General features: G+C 35.7%; 1 protein-coding gene across 2 annotated transcripts in view; it reads right to left on the bottom strand.

Annotated features, from left to right (window-relative positions):
• The window catches only part of DLC1 (DLC1 Rho GTPase activating protein), a 218,006-nt gene that overhangs the window by 148,396 nt on the left and 49,617 nt on the right, over window positions 1–19,993 (bottom strand). Inside the window, exons 3-4 of one of the 2 annotated variants that reach the window (XM_061994355.1) lie at window positions 15,376–15,525; window positions 12,655–12,795 (exon numbers count right to left, since the gene is read on the bottom strand). In XM_061994355.1, coding sequence (XP_061850339.1) covers window positions 12,655–12,795; window positions 15,376–15,525 — 291 coding nt within the window. The remainder of the gene's footprint in view (window positions 1–12,654; window positions 12,796–15,375; window positions 15,526–19,993) is intronic. The other variant, XM_061994356.1, reaches the window with a different exon arrangement.

Genomic DNA, 19,993 nt, shown 5'->3' with positions numbered 1-19,993 from the left:
ACAGACTTTTTTTTAAAAAAATTAAGCGCTTTTTGAGGCCAATTTTCTTTACCTTCCAAAATACAGTTCCACAAATTTAAGCTTTTAAAAAGATTGTCCTTTGAAATTAAAAAGTAATAAGTGATTACTTCCTATATACCTCAGATACACCAATCCTATCCACTGCAGCCATCTCCCTTACAAGTGTTGGTTCATACCAAAACTAATGCAGCCTTATTCAGATGTGTACATCTCTGCTTTATGATAATTTAAACAACAACAATAACAGAAAATACTACTAATAAAACTGCTTAGTGAACTTTGGTTTTTTTTTTTAGGGAAAAGAAGTTCTTTATGCCATTGACATTAAGAATGAGTTTACATTTTTCAGCAATTTTCCACTCACAGGGTTCCAATAGACAGGGATTTAAAAATTTAAAAATCACCGTAATTTAAAATTTTTGCCCATGCTTGCTCATGGGTGCAGCAGCATTTCTGAGCTGGATTATGGGATTAAAGTTCTTCAGTGCAGATATATACTATATGGATCACACGCTGACAGAGATTTTCAAAAGACATAAATGTCATGTAAGCTTTTCTTGGCAGGTGTTGAAAAAGAGTTAAAATTTTGTACTGACATACAGTTAAACATATTTAAGCAACTTCAAGAGAAAAAAAAGGGAAACTTGGTAAGGATTCAACTCAGTCCATATGGAAGAGAGAATTGCACTGAATTTATCAGACAATAAAGTTGGAGAAAAAATGGGAACATTTTGCATAGTGCCTGACATTCAGAACATATTGCCAGGAAAGCAAAGCCCAGCAAACTCTCAAAAATTCAGTCTCAATCACCTTCATATCAGTCATTTTAGTTTAAAAAGACATTGATATCCTGTCATTCTATCAAATCTACTGTTTCTGAATGGCTAGAGAAACTGAACCTTCTGCTGTTGACATCGTATGAAAGATTATTTTACGAAGATCAGCATTTTTAGATAAACTTTTAAAAATTGTAAATACAGTGAAGTTTACTCAAACTGTAATTTATCTTGCTTCCATCACAGGTTTATATCTAATGAAGTAGGCTGAATCCCCATCCTTAACACTGCTAATCTGCAGAATTAGTCTATTGCTGATAAAAAAGAAAATAGTATTAATGCAAGACTATCTGAAATTTGTTGTTTGCTATATTTTGAAAGTTCTTTAGGCTCTTTATCTTAAACTCATATATGCCAATATCCACACACTGTTTCCATTACCATGAAATTTAAGGTAATCTTTTAACATAATGATTACAAATAGCTTTCAGAAGTAGTAAATTATTTATTTATAATTTTCATCTGGTAAGTGCTAGCAAATGAGACAGTTCATATCCACAAACCACTGGAGGAAGACAAGGCACCTAGAGGTAAGTGTGTCATAATGACAAGCCTCTATTTGCTTGGAGGTGCAAACACTTAAACAGGTTATTTTATCCAAGGATAGTAGATAAAGCAACTTTTCATCCCACTTGCAAATTGATGTCTGCATATTTCTTTCCTTTCGTAATATAAAAAACATTTTGGGCACAAGATACTAGTCAACAGATGACATAAATGTTCACTTGTGTTTTTTTTTTCAGTCAAAGCATCTGGTTACTAAAATCACTATGCATCATTTCTAAATATTGACTGAAAAACAGACTAACAACTAATTAAAATGGATTTATTTATGCACAGATGTCTGTTTGTTAGTCTATAGAACAGTCATCTTTTCTAATTCAGGATGGTAACTTGTCACATGAACCTTCATTAATAAGAGCTTCAAAGAGCAAGGACTGAACTATGTAATTCAGAGTAAGGACGTATGGTCACAAATGTTTTTTTTTGCAATAGTTAAGCTGTATTATTTATCTTATTTTTCATCAAAAGGTATATTTCTCATGAAAAATAGTGGTAAATTTTTGTAAAAGTAATATTCAAACTTCTTAATTTTTCCTGATTTTTTTGCCAATGTCTAGCTTGTTCCAAGAACAAGCCTCACCTGTTCCCTAGACAATCCTGGGATGCATAGTAGCAAAGTAGAGGGATAATCATAAATCAGTGAGGGAGGCTTCTTTGGATATCATAGATACTAGTTTTGAAAATGTACTAAAAAAGAAATATACTGAGTCATTAATTCTTTTCTATACATATGCTTTAAAGAACTTCTCTATTTGTAAGCTAAATAGAAAACACCAAGGCTGCTTGGGCTGCCTTGTGGTGAGTGTCTACGTAGTGAGGAGTATGCTGCTGGACCTTGTACTGACAAATAAGGAAGGTCTGGTTGGAGATATGAAGGCTGGAAGCAGCCTTAGCTGCAGTGACCATGAGATGGTGGAGTTCAAGATCCTGCGTGGAAGAAGCAGGACACCAAGCAGGATTGCAACCCTGGATTTCAGGTGAGGTGACTTTAGCCTCTTCAAAGACCTGCTTGGAGGGATCTCATGGAATAAGATCCTAGATGGCAGATATGCCCAAGAGAGTTGGTTGATCTTCAAGTGCCACTTCCTTCAAGCCCAGGATCAGTATGTCCCAACATGTAGGAAAGCAGGAAAAGGAGGAAGGAGGCTTCCTTGGATGAATAAAGATCCGCTGGGACAACTCAGGGAGAAAGCAGCCATCTATGAGAGGCGGAAACAGGGCTTGATTTCTTGGGAAGAGTATAGAAGCTTTGCCAGAGCATGCAGGGGTGCGACCAGGAAGGCTAAAGCCCTTTTAGAATTAAACCCGGCCAGGAAAGTAAAGGAAAACAAGAAGGATTTTTTAGGGTACATCAGCAGCTAAAGGAAGATTAGGCATAATGTGGGCCAGCTGCTGACCATAGAGGGTGCCCTGGTGACCGAGGTTACAGAGAAAGCTGAGGTACTGAATGCCTTCTTTGCTTCGGTCTTTATAGTCAAGGCTGGCCCTCTGGGAAGCCCAGTCCAGCAAGGATAGTAGGATGGTCTGGACAAAAGAGGAACAGCCCTTTGTGCATGAGGAAGAGGTTAAAGACTTAATTGGCAAGCTTAATGTTCATAAGTCAATGGGTCCTGACGGTATGCATCCAAGAGTACTGAGGGAGCTGGCTGATGGTGTTGCCAAGCTGCTTTCCATCATTTTTGAACAATCATGGAGGACAGGCGAGGTGCCTGAGGACTGGAGAAAGGCCAATGTCACTCCAGTCTTCAAAAAGGGCAGGAGGGATGACCCAGGCAGGTTAGACTCACCTCCAGCCCTGGAAAGGTGATGGAACAATTCATCCTGAACATATGAAGGATAAGATGGTTATCAGGGGGAGTCAACATGGCTTCACCAAGGGGAAATCCTGTTTGACCAACCTGATAGCCTTCTATGAGGGCATAACCAGCTGGCTAGATGAGGGGAGAGCAGCGGATGTCATCTACCTTGACTTCAGCAAGGCTTTTGACACTGTCTCCCACAACATCCTCATCAGAAAGCTCAAACAGTGTGGCTTGGATGAGTGGATGGTGAAGTGGATCGAGAGCTGGCTGAGTGAGAGAGCCCAGAGCGTGGTGATCAATGGCACAGTATTGAGCTGGAAGCCTGTGGCCAGTGGAGTTCCACAGGGATCGGTTCTGAGGCCAGTCTTGTTCAATGTTTTCATCAACGACCTGGATGAAGGGACAGAGTGTACCCTCAGCAAGTTGGCTGATGACATCAAACTGGGAGGACTGGCTGATTCCCCAGAAGGCTGTGCTGCCATTCAGCGGGATCTCAACCGGCTTGAGAGGTGGGCAGAGAGGAACCTCATGAGGTTCAACAAGGACAAGTGCAGAATCCTGCACCTGGGAAGGAAAAACCCCATGCAGCAGTACAGGCTGGGGGTGATCTGCTGAAGATCAGCTCTGCAGAGAGAGACCTGAGAGTCCTGGTTGACATTAAACTAACCATGAACCAGCAATGTGCCCTCGTGGCCAGGAAGGCCAATGGCATCCTGGGATGCATCAAGAAGAGTGTGGTCAGCAGGTCAAGGGAGGTTCTTCTCCCCCTCTACTCTGCCCTGGTGAGACCTCGTCTGGAGTGTGTCCAGTTCTGGGCTACCCAGCTCAAGAGGGACAGGGAACTTCTGGAGAGTGTCCAGTGCAGGACCACGAAGATGATCAGGGGACTGAAATGTCTTTCATGTGAGGAAAGGCTGCAGAAACTGGGGCTGTTTAGTCTAGAGAAGAGGAGACTGAGAGGAGATCTCAATATTTAATATTTACAAGTAAATAAATGATGGGTGTCAGGAGGTTGGGACATCCCTTTTTTCTGTTGTATGTAGCAATAGGACAAGAGGTAATGGGATGAAGCTGGAACACAAAAAGTTCCATTTAAATATAAGAAAAAACTACTTTACTGTGAGGGTGAGGGAGTCCTGGCACGGACTGCCCAGGGAGGCTGTGGAATCTCCTTCTCTGGAGGTCTTCAAAACCAGGCTGGATGCCTTCCTGTGTGACCTGTTCTAGGTGGGCCTAGTTCTGCAAGGGGGTTGGACTAGATGATGTCTAAAGGTCCCTTCTAACCCCTACCATTCTATGATTTTATGAATCAATGGAGTATGAGTTAAGTCTTTTAATATAGTCATAGTAGGTATGATAGAAACTTCCTGATGCTTGAGAAAAGTCACTTGTTCACTTGTGATTTTTCTGTATATATTTTTTAAGATGCTAGGCACATGGCTTTTGGAGGTGTATTCTGTATCCTTGTGGTAATTAATTCTGATTATTACATATTTTATCTGTGACAAAGACCTTAATTCTGAAAAAACATATCCACACGCCCATGCCTCTGTTATTTCTGACATCCACAGTCTTGTTAATATAAACAGATTTACTTTTGTGAGAAAATGCATTTAACTGATTGCATAATGAGGTTTAAAGAAATGAAGTGAACTGAGGCAGAAATGTTAAATTTTATGACTTTGTATGATTCATGTTCATATGACTTGTTCTTAAAGAACCTGGAAAGCTCTCTTTCTCTGTGTCTGCTCATGATAGTTTAACAACAACAACATAGATGATTTCCTGCTATTAAGCCTCGAGTATTTAAATTTAAGCTACAGAAAAGAATATTGGTTCTACAAGCAACAAAATAAAATTCCTGCAGCCACAGATTTTGGTTTCCATTTCTCAAACATAGATGTGGAGTACTAATAAATGATGCAAGAGCATAACAGATTTGATTCCAAGTGTCAGTAAAACTGACCTGCAGTGAAGAAGTAGCAGTGCAAAACACAATGCCTCTCCTTTCTAAGGGATTTGAGAATTTTCTTGCACAGACTCAAATGCAAACAGGATGTCAGAGAGTCTGGGCTGAAGTTCTTGGATACATTGCCACAGTAACATTCCTGTGAGTGACCAGAAATGATAATTCTCTCAGCTTTGTTAGCACAGAGGCAAGATGTGTTCACAGTTTGAGCTGTTCTTAAAGAATTTTGACCTCTTAGCCCATTAGATTATAGGTAGATATAACCATAACACATTAGACTAACACATTTAAGCACTATATCTTTAAATATAAATATATCCTTGCTCATAAACTTTAAGTGAACTACCTGAATATTGACAACTTCAGGTATGATTTTCAACTCACTGTGAATTTTTCGTACAGAGAAGTAGTAATTTCCTATTCTCAAACACGGGAGGCTTGAATAAAATGTGAAAAATTAAAACCATTCTGAATTTTGAAAAAGGGAGACTGTGCAAAGTTCAATATTTTTTTCCTCTCAATTGTGGCACTTAAAACGCCATGTGCCAAAAAGGAATCACAAAGGAAGCACTCCCGTATAATAGACTTCATGCTCTTGAAACCATATGCCTCTTATAGTGGTATACATGCAGTTTTGATGTTATGTCATGTCATTAACTATGTATCTGGCTGAAAACAGGCTATGATTTTTATGAATGTACAAATAGATTGTTGCATGTGTGAATATAAAACAATGAATTCCTAATGTCAGTTCCTAATTGACTCCCAGTTCAAGCAATTAATATAAAAATCTTCCAGACATCTCAAATCCAGAATTGAATTTTTGCACAGTTAATGCAAAATATTTTTTTTTTTAACTAAGTGGAAAATTTTAAACCTTTCTAAAATATTCCCATCCACTACATTTTCCATTAAAACTTCCCCACAGAAAAATGTCGACCTTTAGTCTATTATATCTTATAAATATTTAGAATACCTCTGTAAGAGATTAAAAGCTTTTAATTTACTTTGTTTTCTTTTAAAAGATGAAAATTTGTATGTTCAATTATGAAGTGCTCTCACCATCATGACTTTCTTACATCCCCTGCCCAGTGCCCTTCATTTACGAGGCAGCAGATGGCAGCATATAGTGAATAAAATGGAGAAAACGAGAAGTAGTACAATTAGCAATGTAACTACTTAAGAACTCATACTTTTACTTATGTTTATAAAAAACGGTTAACGTACATAACCAGGCTGATACAATACTGAAGGTGGTGTCAGCAGCTCTACAGAAAGGAGGAAAATACGAGAAAAAATCCTGTATAGAAGCATAGTTGTTATAAATGTGTTGCAAAAAGAGACAGAAAAGTAAACATACAACTTGACATCTTGGAAAGACTTAGAAGTCTTCATACTCAGCACTTCACAATCTGGGTGTTTATTTAGATTCCCAGTACTGTGTTGAGATCAAACGTGGAAGAAAAAGGGGACAGCCTAATACTTGTATTTCCAGGGTCATACTGCAGGTACATATAATAGCAAATCTTCTATGGCACTGTGAATTTCCGCACATTTTGGTCACTCAGAAATCAATATCAAGGCACAGAGAAAGAGAGAGAATGTCCCTGACCACAGCAGCACTGCCACAGATATCACAAATTAATTCAGTGGTTTTGGTTAAAATTCTAGGAGTAGACTACTCTCAGTACAAAACCAAAATTCTCACTTTGTAGAATTATGGTGCTATAAAGACTTCATAGGACAAAAAGTACCTCTGCCGTATGCAGCTTGCTATCTCTTTCATTTGAGGAAAAACTAAATACATTTGGATTCACATAGGAAATTATACCAAAATCAGAATATAGACCCCTTTGGGTAACAAGCCATGATCAAAGAAATATTTTGAGACATTTGTGTAAGAAGTATAGCACAGCCTTGCCATTACCTACTACGTCATTGGCAAATCTAGCTTGAGTGTTCATAATGTATGTGTTGAAAAAACCCTTATTGTACAGTGAAATAACAATCTGTTAGAAAGAAATAAAAATATGATTAAAATTTAATTTCATAATTAATTGTCCCGCTGTGTCTTCTAAACCACTTTTTTTTAAAACATAGATAAGAAAGACAATGCTAACTTACTCATCATGGTCAGGTCATGAAAAGCCTTTTCTTATCTTCCATTCATAAAATGTTTCAAGTTTTAAAGAAGCAATAATTTAATTAATACTGCATAGTTAGAGTTTTTCTCTCTAACACATATGAGAATGACTTCCAGTTTAGCCTAAATGAATAAAATTAAAATTCAAGGAACACATAATATCAGCAAAATTTAGAAAAGTGATATACGGACTTAAAAAAATAAGTAAATATAAAGTAGATATATCACCTTTCAAGTGATATGATCCACTGTGAAAAATGTGTGAGCACAAATTCATTGGCATATTCTGAATGTTTACTCATAGTTCATTGAATTTACTATAATACGTAATGCAAAGGGAAACGTAAACATTTCAAACAGTTGCTGCCCTGATAATTCTCTTTTATGAATATTTAATTCATAAAATAACTTCTTTCATAAGTTAAAAAACAGCATAGTAAAGTAACAAGAGACTTGAACTCTTTTCCCAAATTTAGAAATCTGTATCCTATAGAAAATAGGATACTCTAAATAAGTAAAATTTAAAAATATAATATGAATCAAAAGCATATGTGAAAGGCTAAATAATTTTAATACACACAAATGAACAGTTTACAAAACTGACATCTAAATAATACATCCTCTTGTTCTAATCCAGTAATAAGATTTGTGAAAATGGACTCCTGAGCTTCTTGAGGGCTTCACTGGAATCAGTAACTGAACCTGGATCCCATTCTAATGTATGGCCAGATCAGATAATTTTGTACTTGCATGCGTTGCTGATGACTAAACTTGTTTGTGAAATGAGTGCATTTTAAATGAATCGTTAAATTATTCTGATAAACAATCTTCTAGAGACTAGCTATTCTAGTGATAATAGATTTCTGATTACCTTTGAACAGTATCGTTAAGGCTAAGTTGGACAGTGTTGAACCAAGGACAGAATTGCCAAGGAAAGCAGTAGAAAATAATCTAAGCTGAGTTTTTTCACTTGAACAGCAAATAGATAGGCTTTACAGAGCAGATATTCAAGGACAAAAACTGAGTCACAAATTTTAGGTCTTACTTTCTATTATCCTTTAGCCAATTTTTTATATTTAAGAAAAAAAAAGACCATGATAATTGGTTCAAGATTTCCTAAATTTTTTAGCTTTTAACTGAATGCTGAAGAATCATAGAATGACAGAGTGGTAGGGTTGGAAGGGACCTTTAGAAACCATCTAGCCCAACCGCCCTGCAGAAGCAGGTTCACCTAGATCAGGTCACACAGGAACGCGTCTAGGCGGGTATTGAAGACCTCCAAGGAAGGAGACTCCACAACCCCTCTGGGCAGCCTGTGCCAGTACTCCCTCACCATTAGAGAAGCTATTGTAACCTATCTTTCATTATTAAAATTCATTTAAAAAGCCATAGTCACATATTGTTTTAACAATAATCAATACAGCTTTAAAAAGAAATTATTTCTGGTCTTTATGGTTGAGCATGTTCTATGTGTCCAGATGTACGGTACTAGTTTGTAGCAGGTAGTGATACATATGGTATTTACACTCCTTGCTTGCCACATCCAGATCAGACACTCCCATTTGTCAGTGTTTCTCATGACCGTTGGGACAAAAGCCTGATGATTTTCTAATTTTTTAAGCTGATTTCAACTCTCACATGTTTAATACTTGTCAGTGTTTATCCTTGAGTGTTAATATTCAAAAATTATTGTCCATTTTGTAGACTGGTGGATAAAAGCCCAGAATTTAGAGATGTGCTAATTATAGAAGCACGAATATTCTTTACTCTGTAAACATAAGTAATATAAAGATGTGAAAAACATTTCTTCCTGTCCAATCCTAGATTATGTGGGAAAACTGTCCAATCATGTGAATTGTTTTTTTACAAGGGTTGTCCACTTGTGTATGTTGCCAAACAGGTACATTTTGAGTTAGTAATTATGCAGTTGACTGAACACTCTGTTGATCAAATTATACTATTTTACCCTGATAATGAAATGTAATGGTGGTATCCTAAATTTAAGATGAAGGTTATTCAACTGTGTGGATCTCCTAAGCCCAAAATACATTTCACGTCTGCATATCAAAGGCTTTCATGTTACACCTGCAGGATCATAGAAAACCCTTTCTTTTATGCTCTTTTCTCCCTTGTCATGCCTATATTCAGTAAGGAATACTCTGTGTATGCCTGAACGTATATGCTTGAACATACGTGTGCTGTATACAGACATTGACATTGACAGGAATGGATTTGCCTGTCTGTAAGTGGGGTGAAATGTTAAAAAACTTGTGTATGTAAATACACCTACCCCAATTTTCCATAAAAGATTATCTACTATTGCAAAGAAAATGGTAATTGCTACTGAATTTTAAATGCAGTTCTACTTTTCCCTTCTACTGAAAATCTTTACAGGATTTTCATAAAATCTGCCCATGAAAATTTAGTATGTCCTGCTTCTCCATAAATGAGTGAATCACTTCCACTAGGATTATCAAACTAAATTCTGCTAATGGACGTTCCTTCACATTGTGACACTGTTAGAAATTTTTTGGTTTAACTCCATATAAAGCTGAACTAACATGAATGAACACGGTTTGTCTATACATAAATTTCCTGTTTCTAAGATAAGATCTTGTGTAATTAATACCTTTTACAAGTTCTTTGTCAGGAACTAGATTTGAACCCATATCTCCCCAACACTATTCCCAGTCCCTCAGTCTACACATGATGTTGTGTTTTAATGGCACAGTCTGATTTTGATGGAGTTAACAACTTGCTATAGTTTGTTTAAAAATACCACATCTCATTCCATAATCTGACTACTTGCAGCTGTACTGTTGTTTACAAATTATTAATAAACAAAACAAAATAAATTGTCCTTGGAGACTAAGCGTTTGGAATCCTTGAAGATATGCAATTGCAAACACCAAAGAGGAAGTAAAGTCTTTGAAATAGTCTGTTACCATTAAAAAGTAGCTTGCTCATTTTCCAATGCAGAGTAAACTTACTCCTACAGCAGATAGTCTGACCAAAAAAACCCCCAACCTATGAGAACAATCTCCCTTAGAGATAAAACACAACACTTTAAGGATTTTCACAGGAGATACCTAAACAGAAATCATGTGTACAGAGACATCCCTGATGTCTGGGCAGCGTTTTGAAGACACGACATTGAATATGTCATTTAAAAAAATTAATCTTGCTCAGCACTAAACATAACAAGAAGAATATAGGAACTTCTTTTCTACTAGTATAGATTTGCAAACACATAGCAGACTATCTAGCCATGCAGACCAGGTAAAAACTGGGATAGAGGTACACAAGGGTGAGAATCAGGGTTATTTCCTTCTGGCAGAAGGTGCCTCTGCCCATAGCAGGGGGATGGAACTAGGTGATCTTTAAGGACCCTGCCAACCCAAATCATTCTATGATAATATGAAATAAAATTTGACTGCAGGTGTGGAGACAGCTGAAATTTTGAATAGTGCATACAATGCACACATTACCACTCAGTTTGTAGATTAGAAGTGTAGATAGTCAAAGCAATCCAAAAGCCCAAAGCCAAAAGGGGTAAAAAAAAAAAATCTGAGGGTATCTTGTTTTACGTAGTTTGCAAGACATCTACGCTCTAGCAAAAATGATCCACGTTTTTGTACTTATCAAACCTAGTAAGGTAAAAATGAAAACATGGTCTTTTTCTGAACATATTTACTAAAAAGATTCTGTCCCCAAATCCCACTATAGAATGTGATGAGTTGCAGCCTGCAAAATTTTAGGATAGCTGAGTGTAGAGAAAACTTAGTTTAATTTATAAAAGAAACTAAAAGAGGGCTCTTTATTTTACCCCTATACTGCACATATCACAGAAGTTTCTTGTAGTTACTCTAAAAAGTTAAAAAAGTACTTCTCCAAAATTATATACATTAAAAATTAAATAATTAAGCTGTATTTACAGATATGTTCAGGGTGTTGTATCCATCACAGTAAAAGTCCAATAAATACTTATTAAAGGTGAATTAGTGCATAATATCTAACTCTAAAGGAAACAACCCACACATTTGCAAAACCAGAGTTCCCAAATATTAGTAGAAAAATCAATACTAAAAAGGGGTGTTTAGTACCTTAGAGTGAGTCTGTGCCCTTCTCAGGATCTGGCAAAACAAGATATCATCGTCTAGCATAACGTATGTACTTATTTGAGAATTTGTGCTTCATAGTATGCAATGACAGAGTGCAGAGCTCTCCATTTGCTATAGTTAAGCACTGATGATAAATTACAAGTGAATTTATTTTTGTTCAAGTGAACAATCCTAAATGTAAATGTTTATTAGAACTTTTGTTACTGCCTGAATCAAGGCTAACTTGCTATTATTGCAGTGCAGTAAATGACAGTTGGCCTCTATTTTACTTTTTATAAACTCATTATAAACATATATTTATGCTAACCATATTTCTATTTTAATATTTTATTCCCTATTTTCTGCAGTGCTTGAATTTGTGAATAGATGGAGCAGGAGTAATGCTAATACTTGTCAGCTCAGGCAAAGTTTAGAAGAGTCTAGATTTCTATACTTCTTGAGGGAGTGGAAACAGTAAGTGCCAGAGGTAACAGAAAATATATCAAAGGATTCTAGGACATCCAAGCTTTTCTACACATGCTGATGGCTGAAGCATCATGCAAAAAGATTCTACAGTAAATGGACAATGGCAAAAGAAAGGAACGCTCTCCTGGATATCTGTATGTGTATGAATGGATACAGAAGGAGGATCCTTGCCATATTTGAGCTCTCAGGCCTGTCCTTCCTCACCACCTAGCATACACTGATACCTGCAGGAAAAGGTCTCCTTTCAATGTGTGAAATTACTTGCCAAATTTGGCCTTATAATGCCATCTTCCTTCCCTTCAGTAGAGTAATACCTAAGCTTGCAGTACACAGCAGTTAAGCCTCCCAAGAGGACTAGAGTACCTGGATTTGGGCATCAAGTCAGGCTAGATGATTCATCCATCTTTCTCTGTGGTTGCATACTCATTGAGATTTAGGAAATATTCCAAGTGATATCACTTTAGGAAACCTTATGCTCTTAAGTAAAACAGAATTACTCCTTTAATTTATTTCCTCATATAAATGCACAGTTTATTATTATCATCAACTGATAATAGTGTGCTTCTAAATGTGAAACTTTTAGAATTATTTGCCACTTAAATGAGACAATCTTCATTACTAATTCTTTTTCTTCAGTGTCCCACATATTCTGTTGTACGGTCTGTGTAATGAATACTACAAAACATCTTTTTTTCCCTTCCAATCTGATATCATAAGAAAAGAAAATACTCACCCCAGTCTTTGGCTTAGCTCCAGAGCTGGCTACCAAACAGGGAGATGCTAGGTCAGGAGCATGGATGCTAGGAGACAAGTTTGTTTGTGAGTGGCTTACTGAAGCAACATCCACTCCACTTTCAGAACCAGATTCAACATCCTATGAAAAAAAATGTTGCAAGTCTCTTTAGTCAATATGAATATGAAATAAAAATTCAGTTCTTCTAAGTTTGGAAAGTATTTAGACAGACTCACTCAAATATATATATATATGCTTAATTCTCTGTATAAATGTAATTCCCCTTATTATTTTTTGCTACCTACACATCCACTTACTGTACTTTTCCATGTGGTGGTTTGCATTAGATGCTGTTCTGCAATTATAAATCACCACTAACATCAAAGCTGTAATTCCCTTAAATGTTTGAATGTGAGGTAAGTTCGGCTCTGCAGAAGTCTGACATTTTTCTCTGATCTTCAGTATTTCCTGAGTGCTCCCACCTTCTGTCTCGGCAGCACTGCAAGCTCAGTCAACATCTGTAAACTATTAAACAGCTGATATGACATCACCATCTAGCAGTTTATACAATTCAGAGGTACAGCTCCCTAGTTTTTTGGAATCAGCAGACACTTATCAGCCAAATGCTATTTCTGGTTCAAGTGCCCTTACTTTGAATGACACTGATTAAATTTGTTTCTTGAGAATAAAAAGAAGAAATATAGTCTGTTTTATTTTCGAGGAAGTAAAAACATAGGGCATGCTTGATTTACTGCATAGAGCTGGAGCAAGGGATTATACTGCTTGCAGATAAATTGTCACACATCTGGTAAAGAGATGGCTGTATGTAGAACCAGCCATATACTGTCAGTGTTATTAGCGAGGGTGCAGCCTGCATGAATACAACTACACAATATGTAAAAAAGACTGAATTATTAACCCCAGACAATTCTCTGCAGACAAAACTTCAGATTCCTAATACCAGGTTCCTAGAGGAGTTGAAATATGTGGTTGATACATCTCTGGGGTTCTGCTTCTGAGCTGGAAATGACAATCCTTTGATTCATTAATTCTGGTTAAGTCTTTGGTCTACCAAACTGAAGCTGTCAGTTAGCTGTTTCTATACCAGGTATGCACTTGTGTTGCTTTCTGAAAAGGGTTAGGAATTAGAGAGAAAATGCACTCTCAGTAGGACCATGTGTTTGAGTCAGTTATTTCTTACCAGTGAGTCCTCTGCAAAGTGAACCATTGGGAAATGCAGCAGAGCCATGGAAACACCTCTGCAGAAGTCAGCTCAGGTATACCTGCTCTTAGAAGCTTATGCTTAGCAGTGCCTTGCTGCCACAATGCGGAACCATGCATCACATTCAGATGCTTCATTATTACAAAATCAATATGAGACTGATCACAATGCATAAACATGCTGAAAACAAAATCTTGGGATCCTTTGATTCGTAAGACTCAAAGACTTAAAAATTAATAGAAAATCAGTGCATTTAAATAGCATATATACCATGTTGGATGCAAACTATCTTTCTAGAGGGCTGTTTTGCAGTATGCAAACAGGTACCAACTGATTATCATGCAGTCCTACTAATAGAGATTGCCTCAGCTTCCTTTATTGCAGTAAGAAATTAGTTAAAATTTTGGTATGGAATGTTGAGATAAAGAGAACAAATGTCGATATTGTATTTCAGGTTTTCCATTCCTGTCAATGCTCAAGAAGATACTGCAAGAACATTGATATCCAGGAAGAAAATGTTTAACTAATAAAACTGTAATTATGCTATGTCATTTAAAAATGATATATTATACAATCTTCAGCTGATCAAAACCATTGAAACTTAAATATATCTTTTCTCACCTGCAGACCACTCACTTCACCATATAGCTATAATGAAACCTGGCTTTAATAGGAAAAATCCTTCATTACTTAAAATAAAACACCACTAACAAAAACAAATGACCTGAATGTTAGCCCAGAGATCTTGGGGCAGTATTTCTCAGGTTTCTTAAATTGAAAAACAGCTGCAGCACATGTGGGTGAAATTAACAAGAAGCCTGCATGAGAACACCTTGGGTCAGCCATTTCATGTTCTTCATAGTTACATGTGTAAACATTTTTCAGAAAAAAAGAACACATCAATCATGTTTGCAAGCTGACCAGTCCCCCTTTGGTCTATTCTCAGGAAGGAATTTTCACATTTAAATAAATAAAACAAAGAAATTTAAGAATTAAAGTACATAGTTCTGCCTAGAATCTTATCTTGAATGATAGAGGATTTCATAAGTGTGTGCCTGTCAAAAATTTCATGCATCATCCCAGTAGGAGAAAAGACCTGTAGCTCAGATTTATTTTCTTACCATTTAATGTCAGAAGACACATACACTTATGCTCTGAGACTGGTGTGATCCTGACTCTGTGCTGACCCAGCATTTAGAGTAAACAATAACTAGAGCACCAGACATTTTCTTAAACTTGTTGGTCTCCCTTTCTTTCATCTGGGAGCTCTGAAGCTCTCATTTATGAAAGGATGCCAAAAGGAAATAATGAATGCCAATATTATTGTATTCAAAACATACATATATGCAAAAAAAAAATGCAAGACAAAAAGAGCTTTACAAAAAGAGCTTTAGTTCTCACACAAAAGAGCTGATAAATGCAACAACTGAAAGAAGAAAACATGAAGTAAAACTGGATTCTACTTAGAATAATAAGAAAAATTAAGCAAACTGGCTTACAGGTATATGCCTCCGTTTGTATGTTGGGGTGCTGGATGGGGAAGAGCCTACACTGAGAGCATTTTCAATATCCTGGTCAAGCTGGTCCAGTTTCATAATTAACAGCACCATTGAATCCAGTCGTGATCGATCCCAATCTTCTGTTATCTCCTAAGGTGCAGAACATAAAATTGCTGTATCTGAAATGATGTTACTTGGAAAGTTTAAGGTTAAATTAAGGAAACTCTTAATTTGGCATGAAAGCCAAATTAATGAATAAACATCAGAAATTTACTTCTTTTTTTTTTTTTTTTTTTTTTATTAGGAATAATATAGTTTTGTATCATCAATTGACTTAACATTGACTTACTCCTTGGAAAAAAATCACTTATATTTAATATACATCCATTATAGCAATTAAATTTTTTAAAAAGCACATAATTTGCTGCAGATGCATCATTGCTCTTTCCTCCTTCATGCACATAAAGAACTACTGATTCTAAACACTCCTTGAAATATTCACCCCAAATTAATTAATTTGTAGCAATAGAAATGATGAAGGTTAATGTATGATCAAAAAGGGAAACAAGGAAGCCATTTCACAGCTGAAGATAACTACAACTACTTTTCCTTGTGGAACTCATCAATGTAACTTTTTAGGGGTTTTTTTTGTCAGTTCTTGGAATATATTTATGCTTTGATTGTAGATCCTCTGTCTGGAAACAGAGAAGGATGAGGGCTATGTATATCATGGCATTAAAGATGTTTATGGAGTTTATTTCCCTGTACTCTGCAGCAAATGGAGAAGATCCTCAAACGTGAAACTCAAAGCAAGAACTTCAGTTAGATGGACTAAATAGACTGATTTTAGTCTAGACTAAATAACTCAAGGAGTTTCTCCCTCTCTTTCTCCATTATATAGGGAGTTAACAAAAAAGCCGACTACCCTGTCTCAGAATTCATGAATATGAAAGCCCCACTGCTTCCTGTATGGATTTACACAATAGGAAGTTAGAAAGTAAGAAGTTCCATTAACTCACTTAAAATAATATTTTTATAAATTCTTCTCAAGAAATGGAATAATCATTTCATTATGTCCAAGAAATAGGTAATATAAGTGCCCAAATCAGCCAGTTTTGATAGTCATTACATTATTTTCAGAGTACATAGTGACTTTTGTAGTCAAAATTCTATTAGCAGTTATTTTATAGACTGCTTCAGAGAAATTGCTGAACATGAATTAAACAATTCCTGCAGGATTAAAGGAACAGTAGAGATAAAATAGTCATATAAAATGTAGTCTTTATGTGAAGGCAGAGGTAACAAAGGCTAGTTGACTAAATCTTAGAAAAACAGAAATACAAAGCTCTCATTCCATAGCAGAGTTATGAACAACATTCATAGCAAAGGCCAAACAAATGAAAACTCTATATTTCACTTTTTATTATAACATGACATTTTGAATTGGTTTGCTGACAAAGCTGATGAATTTTCAGAACCTCCCAATGAACCTGAACTGAGTTTAGAATGACCCAGAGAAAATACTACATGAAAACAATGTAGCAATCAGTGAAACAGTTTAAGTTTCATTCTTTCAAACTGAAAGAAACGTGCCAAATGTTTAATACAAACTACATGCATCTTCATTTGAACTGATGTTAAATTGATGTTTAAGTTGCAAATGACAGAACAGTTATTTCATCTAATCTGTATGAATGTAGAAAGACCAACAGGGCATATAAGGGTCTGCTAACAAAGGGGACGTGACCTTCTTTGTGGCATAAGGCTGAGTTTGCCGTGGTGACAAATTGTAGCCAGTTTACCCATCCACAGGGGGCCACTGATGCTACCAAAACTAGCTTCCTGCACAGTCTATTGTGTATTTTTCTCTATTAGTTTTGCTTCACAATATGCCACTGGAAATACTTATCAATCTAAAATTTATACTTGACTTGAAAAGCAAAGTAATTACTACACCACAACAAAGTGAGTGATGGTGACTGGGAAAGATTTTTTTAGCCTTCAATCTTTTTTTTGTTGTTTGTTTTTTGGCTTTTTTTTGTGATTTAAAAAAAAAAAATATTTTCTCTTCTCTCATGCTAGAGGGATAACACATGTTTTACACAAAAAATAATCTGGAATTTTCCCCAAGAAAATTACTTGACTTACTCTGCCAAAAAACTATGAACTTGTTCTGCATGTAGCAGATTGAGAATGCTGGATAAGAATCTACTGAAATGAAAAGGTGGCAAAATATTGCTTAAAGTGAGCAGTCTTGACACAATGGACTGGCTTTTCAGGCAAACACTACTTTCAGAAAACAATAAAGTTATGAGTATAGAATTCAGCTGTTCTGTTCAGAAAGTCCTAGCAATGGTTTGTGGTTTTGACTGCTGTTAACATCAAGTTTGTCATGAAAAGTTTAAATGTTTTAACTATAGATTTTATTTTTACAATTTACTGAATAATACAATAATCACCTTATGTTTGACCAGGACACTATTAAATTGGTTACATGGTAGTCTAAACATTATACCCAAAATTAAACACTTACAAATGAAAGACTTTCAAATTCAATACAACACAATAAATGCTATTACAAAATTTGATTTCTATTTAGATGGTTTTAGTCTTGATAAATTTCCAAGAGCTTTATAGTCTATTTGTCCTTTTTTTTTTGGTATTTCCCTTTTATGCAGATTCTGAGATTTTATTATTGAAGTTTGATATGATCTAAAGCTAGCAAGATACCAATTCATTTTTCTTTCAAAAACACACCACTTCCTTTGAATCCAATCTTCCATGTTTTTCCCCACTGATAGCTAATTAGCTTCCAAATTAGAACACAAAATTTTAAATAACATTTATAGAACTATACAGTAATTCTAACTTCACTATTATCATTATCATAAATCTGGCCATTAGAAAGTGCCTGGTCAAAGACTGCCCTTACAACTTCAATTTCTGTCTTTAGGCATTTGCATTGGACAACTCAGGAATGCATCACAAAGATATACGGTAAGTCAGACTTGAGAAGTTATGTGCATGTGCTATTTTTAACATGTCTCCATACAAAGAGGAAATACTTTAGATTGTGAATGGGGAAAAAAAAAAGTTTTAATTTGCACCCTCACTGATAGGATAAAGAAGCTAGTTAAATTTAAATATATTCATATGTTTCAAACAGAAAGCGTTATAACTGTTCCTAGAACGAAGAATGCTTGAATTTTAAACCCCAAAGTTCAGGTCATAGTAAAAGAAATCCAAATAATTTTAAAACGAAAATGCATCATAAGCCTTGTTGCTATCATCAGCAAATGATGCTATTAAAACAAGAATATTTTTGAGAACATGGTTGCAGATAAGATTTAAACAGTTTTTAGGATCATTTTTGTTTTGGAGTTTATATAGTTGTTGAAAATAATAACACTATTTTCTTTTCCCTATGTACAACTATGTCTTCAAGTGCTTGTTTGTCACTACGACTCTACAGCACTGTCACCTGACATTTTCTGAATAGAAAATTCTTTGTGCATAATGTTCTATTTTTTATTTTAAATGTTTGATAGGTAAAGATAAAACGCTGTACAAAGGCAGCATTAGTCCGAGTATTTCTAAAAAACACATCCCCCCTTTTTATTTGATACAGTTGCAATAGATTTATACCCACATTATAAGTATATTACAATGATTACAACCTACTCAAAGAATAAGAAACCAGTGAAGGATTAAGTTTGTTTGAAAGATAGTTAGGTTTGGATTTCATATATTCATTTTTTCTTATCCAGATATGGCAAAACAATTGAAGTAGATATTCTTCCTTAAAGTATGTATTCCTTTCTTAAAGCATATATTTCTTTAAGTATATTTTCCCATTTGTCTTTTAGACGCTGTTTTTCATTATACATATGGATTTCTTGCTACTGTAGCCTCTGTTCTCACATATCTCTTTGGCTGAGTAGAGCTGAAGCAAAGTTCTTACTCTTTAGTAAGAAGTATGTACTGTTTAGACTAAAGCCGATTTTAATTTTTACAGCAAAACATTTGTACAGAAATATTTAGCACACAAAATTAACTTTGTGCTCTCTTTTACTACCCTCAGGGGGATCAAATCATTCCCATCTTTCTTGTAAATACTCCTTTTCAAAGCACTTGCTGGTTTTCAGACCAGAGCAGACTGCGTTAATGCTGGTGGGGTCACTTGTGGTTAAGCAAGGGAGAGGATGCCCCAGTCTAGGCAGCCTTGTTAGGGTCATCAAGGACACTCCAGCCTCTTTCCTTCCTGACACTCTTGTGTCAAGATGCTCAAAATCTCTTTGAAAAGGAGATCTTGGTTTTCAGTGGCAAACCTTCTGCACAGCTGACAAGGTAAGCTTGATGACCCATGAAAGAGATCTTTTATGGAAAAGGTTGACCTAGTTTCGTCTGGTATTCTTGATCTGCAGACAGCTGAGCTGAAAATCTTGTTTTAATGAAAGGTATTTCAGAGGGCATTAAATTAGTCATTCTTGTCTTTCCTTGCTAAAAAAAAATTCCCTTTTTGAAAAAAAAAATTAAATAAAAAAATGGGTGAAGATTTTTGTCACTGAAAACAATAACGCAAAAGGTACCATTTTGGAATTCATCTGTTGATTTTCAC

This window comes from Colius striatus, chromosome 3 (genome assembly GCF_028858725.1).
Source record: "Colius striatus isolate bColStr4 chromosome 3, bColStr4.1.hap1, whole genome shotgun sequence".
Lineage (NCBI taxonomy): Eukaryota > Metazoa > Chordata > Aves > Coliiformes > Coliidae > Colius > Colius striatus.
Note: the sequence above shows the minus strand (reverse complement) of the source record. Positions and strands in the feature narration are given on the sequence as shown.